Source organism: Cuculus canorus, chromosome 24, assembly GCF_017976375.1.
Source record: "Cuculus canorus isolate bCucCan1 chromosome 24, bCucCan1.pri, whole genome shotgun sequence".
Lineage (NCBI taxonomy): Eukaryota > Metazoa > Chordata > Aves > Cuculiformes > Cuculidae > Cuculus > Cuculus canorus.
This window is the reverse complement of record NC_071424.1, coordinates 186799-196041: the sequence shown is the minus strand read 5'-3', so window position 1 is coordinate 196041 and position 9243 is coordinate 186799. Positions and strand designations below refer to the sequence as shown.

The 9243-nt window shown below is 47.8% G+C and overlaps 1 protein-coding gene across 5 annotated transcripts in view; it reads right to left on the bottom strand.

Moving 5' to 3' along the window:
* Positions 1 to 626: 626 nt before the first annotated feature.
* The window catches only part of ATP2B4 (ATPase plasma membrane Ca2+ transporting 4), a 50953-nt gene continuing 42336 nt past the window's right edge, over positions 627 to 9243 (bottom strand). For 4 of the 5 annotated variants that reach the window (XM_054087291.1, XM_054087294.1, XM_054087292.1 and 1 more), the window contains one exon: positions 627 to 4086. In XM_054087291.1, coding sequence (XP_053943266.1) covers positions 3781 to 4086 — 306 coding nt within the window. In that variant the 3' untranslated portion in view covers positions 627 to 3780. The remainder of the gene's footprint in view (positions 4087 to 9243) is intronic. The other variant, XM_054087295.1, reaches the window with a different exon arrangement.

The window sequence follows — 9243 nt, the reverse complement described above, 5'->3', positions numbered from 1 at the left end:
AGGTACAAAAGCCTGCAGGGACTCTTTGTTGAGGTTCTTGGTCCTTGCAGTCACGGAGGACAATGATATTTTGGAGATGCCCTCCCTGGCTCTGAGATGGGGCGTCTCCATTCACCCCAACATCATGTCAGCCTGAGAAGCATTCCTAAAGGGGACAGGACATCTGCTCCTTGACTGGGGAAAGCCAAAGGCTGCCCATGCTAAAATCTGGTTTCGTTTTTTTCCTCCTTGAGATTGTTTCAAAAAACTAAATTTTCCTCAAAGCTTATTGCACAAAACCTTTGAAAATGAAGTAAAACCCCTGTGCAAATCAAAGGAAACCTCATCACAGAATGCGAATGCCTAAAAACGCCTGGTTCAGCAATGCACACAGGACGGGGTGTAATGTCTTTGGTACCAATCCGCCAATTTATTTAACAAAAAACCAAAACCACCAGCACCAGAGACCCTACTGTTATGAAGAACTGGATGCAAAAAAAAAATCATGTTCAGAGTGTTTTAATAACAAAGCATTCCAAGGCAAGTTAACACGTAATCACAGGGTATGACTTCGGTTCCTGTCTGGCATGGCACGCTCCCCCATGCGCACTTGTGGCAGTTCAAACAAAGCTAAAAATATTTTTATATATATATATATATATTTTTCTTCTCCTCTTTCAAGGCATGTTAGAGAGTCCCCAGAAGTTTGTGCCGCCAACGATGCCTTTCAGCATAGAGCACCAATCTACCCCAACTCTTTTAAGTCCTCAATAACTTAAGCCAAGAGTCATCTGCTGCCAGGATATCACTGTGACTAAATAGAAAAAATACTTTACAGAAAGGATGGACACACAAGAAACGCTTATGCTTTAAGCGACTAGCCCTATGGACATAATTTATAGATATTAAAAAAACCCATTTGTGTCATCCTAACTATCGTCTTGTAGAAAGATGGCTGCTCAGAGAAAAGGAAGCTGACTGGCATCCGATCGATGATACACTGAATTATTCCCCGTCACTTTGACCTGCTGTCCCATAACCCTGCACCGTTGCAGCTGCAGGGACTCACCATTTAGTTCTTTATTTTTTTTCTTTAAACAAAATACATATGGCTGACGTAAAAATATCAGTTTCTGATCTAAAGAAAACTATATTTTTTTGCATAATATTTATATAGAATTATTTCTTCCCCCCTCCCCATGGAAACTAGAACAACAAAAATAATATCAACTAAAGAACAACCAGATCCTTGTGGCAACCTGCCAGTCACAGATTTCTGGGAGTGACTTTGAGAGCCTCCAAAGTTGGCATTTTGTTGGTTTAAGTCTTTTTTTTTCTTCCTTTTTTTTTTTAAAATAGGTCTGAGGTATTAAAAAAATATCAAATAAAAAAAAAAATCAGTATGTCCCCCTTAAGTATTTAATAAATATTTATGTAAGCTTGTATGAACACCGTTATTTTCATCTTTTTTTTTTTTTTTTTTCTTTTTTGCAAGTATTTAAAATAGAAAAAAAGTGAGCTTTTAAGCAATGTCATCTTTAATACAGAACCAAACTCCACAACCACCCCTTTTGGCTTGCTTTGTGTGGAACCCAAGGAAACACCCTCCACCCTCTGGTCCTGCCCAAGGTACTTTTTTGGCTCGTGAAGAAGGAATGGGGAGGGCAGCGATGCGGTTGTCTGACTCTGCAATTGAGATGGGCAGTGGTGGCAACTTCTTGCTGTTGGCAGTGTACGGAGCCCAGCCTTCACCCCCTTTCCAGCAGGAGATCTAGGAGAAGGGCCTTCCTCAGCTACCTGGGGCAGGAATGGGGTGACCTCGTCCTTCCCTTCTCCCACCCCAAGGGAAGGACGAGTGGGTGCTGGGCTGGAAACAAAACAAAGACACTTGGTTTGTGTTTGTTGTTTAAGGAACACTTATTTCTTGGCAAAGAACTGGGCCCTCGTGTGGCAGGCGGTGCTGCAGGCAGTGCTCGGAGAAGGCACGGGAGATTCTGCTGTGCGTTCTTAAAGGAAAGAAAAGAAGAAACTAACCAGCCCCCCTCTCGCTAAAAGCTCCCCTGCTTGTAGGGATGGAGGCTGGGCAAAGACGATGTTGTACAGCCAGTTACAACCAGGTTCTCTGCTTCCAACCAAGCCAAACAGGACAAAGGAGAGAAGACAGCAGAGCTTCTTCCAGCCCTGCCTGGGGCCAGTAACTAGGGGTGCACCAGCAAGAGCCCACGCAGAAGAAACTAAGCTCAAGAAAAGGAAACTCCCACCTCCTGCTTTGTCCCATGGCTTCCCAAGAAGGTCAGAGCCAACTTGTCCAGGACACGTGGGGCCTCTGCTCCAAGAAAACGGGACTCTCACCAAATCATTTAAAGAGACGGAGGTGAGAAAGGACACGGGGTGAAGAGATGACCTACAAACATTCAGCAACTGAGGCAAAGCCTCCATGCAGCACCTTCTCTAGAAGACCTGCAGCCACCCAACCAACCTGCCACCTCTGTGAGGAATTGCCTCCACTGGCAAACTGGCTACAGAAGTGCCATCAAAATCAAGGGTCCTTCCACCTGCCATGGAATCTCTCTCCCTTCCACCAGCTAAAAGAGACAAACCTGACTCATCCCTTCCATGATCTAGGAGTTGACCCACTGTACTGTCGATAACCTGATGCTTGTTCTCCATCCAGCCTGCTCATGCTTTGGCAGCAATGCACAGTGTTGGTGAGCACGGCTGGATCTTCCTCTGGGTTCCTCAGCCTTTAACCAGAGCTTGCGCTCCAAGGCTGAAGGATTATTTAACCCAAAGAGTATAGACAAGCCAGAATGGGCAGAAGTCCCCCTGTTCCTGATGGCAGGAGCCGTTAAGCCTTTGCAACACTCTTGCCAAAAGTTCCATAGCTATTCAAGAGCAGAAGAGATGCATCTTAAGACTCCTCAGGAAGGAGCCTCATTTCTTACAACCATGGGGTTTTTCTTCATCACCCTTCCACTGTCAATTCATTTCCACCTTGCTTTGTAGAAAAATCACAATCTTTTACATCCAGCAAGGTCCCAACCAAGTCGCTTTCATTCCTTGTCTACCAATTACTGCTTTGGAAATAGAGGGAGAAAAGCGTGTGGAACACACAAGGAGGAGAAACTGTAAAGGCTGGGTACCATTTCTCAAGGTGGAAGACTGGTGTACATCCCTGTATCTATCAACCTGTGAGTAAACACCTTCCCCCTGGCTGGGTTTTGTTTGTTTATTCTTAAATTTCCACTCTAGAGTGCTAACTTGCCCAGTTCCCACTGTGAAATTACTGGGAGGCAAATCCCACAAGCAAAGAAACCCCAGCGTTAGAAGAAAACCCTAAAAACCACAAGTGGAAAACAATAAAATTAGAGTCACAAGTGCACCCCAGCCCTCAGGCCAAGGGTGTTCGTGTAAGACTGCGACAATTTGAACTTTCTTTGAACATGCATTTCTCAAAGTGAAAACCCCTGACAGATGCATGGAGCCCAACTCTCGGAGAGGAAATAACCTGGCTGCTTCACTTGGGTGAGTACCACTGAAAATCAGGGATGGAGATGCACAATTTTGGCTTAGCCTCTCTCCCAATACCCAGCATCGTGGTACTCTGTTTCCCGCTGCTAAATAAAAGGTAAAAAAAAAAACCCAAAAAAACAAAGCAAACCCCCAAACCAAAACACAAAAATGATATACGTATGAGCAGTTTGACATGAAGTGACCGCAGTGTGTGATCAGTTACTGGTGCCGATATCACACAGGCCGAGGGGCAAAGGTGGAAGAGGAGGGGGGTTCGAAGTTCTAAGGTCAAACCGATGTCTCCAAGCTGTGTAAGGGGCTTTCTGGCTCCGGAACGGTGACCTCAACTTGACTGCTGTCCACTGCATTGTTATTTCTGTTGAGGGATGTCGATCCACCCAGGCTACCTCCACCTTGCTTTTTGAGTCCGTCAGTCTCAGGGTCGTCTTCAGCGCCATCAAGGAATGGTGTTCGAGGCTCGTCTTCCTCCAGGATGAACTCTGGGTGAGTCATGAAGTTATGAATGGAGCTTCTGGATTCGGGTTTCTCGAGGCCTTCGTACAAGGAGCTACGGAACGCATTCACCACTTTGATCTGCCGGGAGGTGAGGAGCGTGGGGGATAAAAGAATAGAGGTTAGTAGTGGCTATGAGAGGCCGGAGCTCCCAGGAGGAAGTAAATAAATAAATAAAGACACAATAAAACAAAAAGCACAACAACAAGAACAACAACATCAACAGTCACCACCACTGAACAGACAGCTAAGTCAACATGAGAGGTCTATGGTGAACTACAGGGGCCAACACAGATCAGACTCAGGCACTAGGTGCGTGATGGGGAATCAATCGACTATGGGGCGACTTCAGAAGCTGCAAGAAAAGACACAAAAAGTCTCAAAAAACCAGTTCACTTGGAATGAATGGAAGCCAAAATGCATTAGTTGTCATTACGTGTGCACACGCGTATCTGTGTGTGGAAACGAGGACAAAAAAGTGGAACTACAACTCAAAAAAGAGGTGGGTTAGACAAACAGTGGGTTCATTTCAAGGCAAAAAACACTACTGTGGGAGTACTGTGGTGTGTTTTTTCTGTTTTAGGTTTTAGATCTATAGAAAGGTATGGGCTCTAAAAAGGTCGCTCAAACTTTTCAAGCCTATGTGAAGCAGGAGGTCCAAGTGGATGCCATGACCAGTAAAACTGGACCCGGTTAAACATGCAAGCAGGAAGCCATATCTATATGAGTTTCCCCACATGGTTGCCACCTGGATCGCAGGCTGGAGCTCTGGATCCTTCCCTACACCCACATGCTGAATAACACCCAGCGGTTTCCAAAGGCAGCTAATTTTTTTGGATGCTCTGCACAAAAAAACAGTCTCAAACTTTGCTAGAAAGCCTGGCTACACGCACAACCCTGGGAAAGCCATGGGCTGTCAGCACCGCCGAAAGCCAGGCTCAATGTGTCACAAGCAGGAGATCCAGAGCTTGGTTTGGACAATCAGGGTATGGCTCTGATATCTCCATCACACTGGAAGGGAGAGGTCTGGAATGAAGCTGAGATGGTGCCTAGCAGTGGATTCACTGCTCCCTCCAGTTCCTCTGGAAATTCAGCCTTGAACTCTTCCAGCTCTCACTCTCCCTTGCAGCCAAGTCACAGTTGCTCGGTTGGATGGGTGACACATGTCAGATCCAGCGAACGCAGGAGCAGATCTCTCCACCCCAGTGCAGATGCTGGCATGCACGAGACAACCAACGTGCACCTTGGGTGTGGCAGAGCGCTCCAGCTCTCAGGGATGACTCAGGGCTATAATCACTTCAAAGATGTCAAAAGGCATCAACTGAAGGAAAGCGATGCAGTATGCGGACTTTGGAGGCACAGCCATCAAACTGAGCAGATGAAGGACTCCCAAGTCGCAGGGGACCAGGTGATGTCATACACATTGGTTTGCCTTTTACTGCAAAGCTGAAAGCTACCCACCATGCAGCACCCTCCAGGTGTCCCTCGGGTTGCTCCGCTGTGTCTAACACCATCGCTCCCCCCCACTGACTTTTGCAGGTGAGAACCAACATGTTGCTTCTCTCCAGAGGTCCTGCCGCAGCAGGTCACACCAGCACCCTCCTGGCTTGTGGCACCCTCCCAGACAGTGGGAACTGGGTCATCTCCTCCCTTTATAGAGCAGGAAGCTACTGACCGAAGTTGTAAGCAGAGACCAAGCATATTGCACAAGGTCTCCTGTGTTTTATGGAAGCAATAGAAGTCTTTGCTTAAGCAGAGTTCGTCTGGGACTAGGAGATCTGCTCAACTCCTTCTCTCCAACGGAAATGCCTCCAGACCACCATGAGACTCTGTTCATCCACACTGGGTGCAGTGGGGAAGTCAGTAACATCTCCCTGTAGCAATGCCAGTTGTCCTGCTTAGTCTCCTGCCCCACGGAAGTAGCACTGAGCTCCTTCCACCTTCTCCAAACACCAAAGGAACTCATTTCCACTGTGTCCCCTGCCTGCTCTCATGGTGTCCCTGTGGACTGAAGCTGGGGCACAAAGGGAGATCCACAGATCCCACAAAACAACTGCTTCTCCCACAGCATTCCAATGCTACACCCTGGAGAGCGTCCCCATCACTCAGCCACTGGCCAAGGGAGTGGAGAGCGTGCAGAGCTGCTGGAGGGAGAGGGACACAGACATCTCCTTGCAAGCTGATGAGTCAATGAAGATATATGTGTGTTCTTCTGAGCTGGTGGGTGAACAGAGATGACAGCTCTCTTCCTTGTGAGATGAGCCAAGTTAAAATGTCCACCTCAGTCTGGGACACGGGCAGGCTAAGAGGGAAGTCACCACCCAGCACAGCCAGCAAGACCCTGCTAGGGATCTTTGATCTCAGCACAGGCAGCACTCACAAAACCAGAGCAGAAAAGTTACTCCATGAAGAGTCTCATGCCTGGAACCTGGAACCTTGGAGATTTTACCTGCAAGATATTCCAGGGTTCCCTTCATGCAGGGGATGCCTTCCTGAGTCTGCTCTCCATCTGGGTTGGGAAGATGGTGCTGCACCACCTTGGGGCAGCAACGTGGCATCCCCTGGCACAGGCTGAGCAAATCCCCACTAGAAACAAACAAGCCAGCTCTTGCACACACACAGGGACCAGCATGCACATGCAAGCTGGATTACAGAGACTCGTGAGGAGATGAGCATGGGCCAGGGACACCTCCATGGCACCAGCTGGCCTGCCAAAGTGGAAAGTTTATGTAGCTGCGGACAGAGATTCAGAGCTATGTTTGCTGCACAGTAAGATGCTGGATAAATTCTGTGTTTAATCTGAATGCACAGGACAAGAGAGAACCCCAAGCAGGCTACCTTCCACCACGGCAGACAATCTGTCACATCCTCAACACTTGGAGAACAGCCACTGCAAGCACTGACAAAAGCACTGACCCCTGAAACGCAGTGTGCAAAACCAACTAAGCCAAGCGTAACCAACTAGACCAAGCATAATCAACCCAAACAAGCTAATGAGAGCCTAGGTGACCACCAAAGCAACTAGGTGGTGGTTTAGTACAAGCTCAGAGGTAGGAGCAGGTTCACAGAAGTTTTCCCTGTCCCACCACCTCAAGCACTGGTAAGTCCAGATCCCATCTACCACATCACTGCCTTCAGCTCCACCAAGAAACTTCTGCTGCAGCTCTCCTCAGATTTTTACTTTGATGTAGCCATCTCTGTCAGCATTGCTGCGGAATGAATTCAGCTGTTCTCTTGTCAAAGGAATTTAACACCCAGGAAATGTGTTTTGAATGAGCCAGGCAGTACAAACAAAAATTAAATCCTCACCAATCAAGGTAAAAACGCACCTGTGGTCAGGCTCACATCTCCTCTCCACCCGAAATCTTCGCAACCTACATAATCTCCAAGCTTGGAATTTATTCTCATTTCACACCATCACCGCAGCACCCCAACATGCTGGGCAAAACTTGCTGCTCCCACAGAGGTGGAAATTACATCTGCATGAAGCCCGCATCAGCTCCACCACTGACCACTGGTTTGCTTTGCCCATCCCCCTCAAACCAGGGCAAAACCCCCAGTGGAGACCAGTCCAGTTCTGCAAACCATCTCCTGAGGGTCATTCCCTCTCCTCCATCTCCCTGACAGGGTCCCAGCAGGTGGGGCTGTGGAGGTCCAGCCCTGGAGAACTCATCCCATAGAAGTGCAGTAGAAGACATAGAGACACCATTACTCTGTATGGAGGGAAGTGGAGCTTTGAGAGAGAAGGAAGGGAAGCGGCAGAGAGAAAGAGAGAGAAATCAGAAAACAGAGGGAAAACTTAGTGACCTGGGTTAGCTTCTGGTAAAGTCGTTTGCTGCCCAGGAGGGCACAAGCTATCCAAGTTATCTATTCCCTTGTTGCAAATCGAGGAGAATATTAATCCACAGACTGCAAAACCCCCTGCATTTTGGCCTTGTTCACCCAAGCCTACTACCCTGAGACTCCTCTAAAGCGATTTTCTTCCAATTAGAAAGGCTTGGTGGTGCACAGGTGCAGTCAGGAAAAGAAGGCAGCTGCGCTGCTTCAGAAACATTGGAGTTAAAATAAAAAAATCTGAACATCAATGTCGACTAAATAGAGAAAACAAAATGATCACAAATTCTCTCTCCTCTCCTACAGTGCGTAAACAGTGGAGACTGAAAGCTATTTCAAAAGTCACCAAGGGTATTTCTTTAATAAGAGAACATGGAAAATGACTGTGCAATAAAAAAGCCAATTATCTGGGGAAGACACACTACCTACTCAGCCTAGTACAGCCCTGCAGAGAGAATTCACGCTCACGTGCTCACAAGCTCACAATGAACACCAAGAGGGGCACTGCAAAGAAAGGGCTTTTCTTTGGTTTGGAAATGCACAGCTAGATCCAGGATCCAGCTTTGCCACTGATGTTCAGCAGGGCCATGTTTTTCATCTCTGTTTGCATGCAGAGTTGCATGTCTCTGCATACCCTGAAAACCAGAATGTTTAGAACAAGCCAGACTCTGATGAGCCCCTGCAAGGGGGTGGCGATGCTTTGGCTGCAATGGGGGACCAGCAGAACCATCTTTGCAGAGCTCCAGGGCAGCAAAGAGCACGCTTATGTGCATGGGCTTGCTCAGCTCAGTCTCACATGGCATGCAAGTTCACAGGCGGGATAGGGGGAAGCTGCTTGCTTACAAGGCAGCTCTGAAACAGTGGGCTGAGCTGCAGGTGAGCAGCTCCAAGGCATCACTGCTGAGCCACAGTAACTGGCTGCTCTCACTCACCGTCCGAGTTCCTGACCAAGACAGGAGCAAACACCTTCTCACACACGTGCAAGAGGCAGAGAGCATGCAGGCAGCCCGTTACCACAGCTCAGTTGATCCCAGTAGCCTATTAACTGCTGTAAGAAGGTCCGAGCAGCCACTCTGCCTCCAAACAAATTTACAGCTTCAGTAAAGCAATGCCTCTGCCCATCCCTGCCCTCCTGGGGTCTCCTGGGGCTGGGCAGATCCGCATGGGAAAGAAACGGCAGCTTTGGGGTACAGCAATGCTTTTAGTTGCTTATGAACACATGGTTCTTTTAACAAGAACCGCCAATTTTCGCACCCCTCAGAAGGGTGGACTCATACGTCAGTCCTGCAAAGGAGGAGAAGAGGTAAAACTCTGGAGGAAGCAACAAGGAATGGGGGGAAGGACCAGAAAGTATTGTAAACTTGTTACAGATGCAACAGCAGAAAATCTGACTTTTTCTTTTGA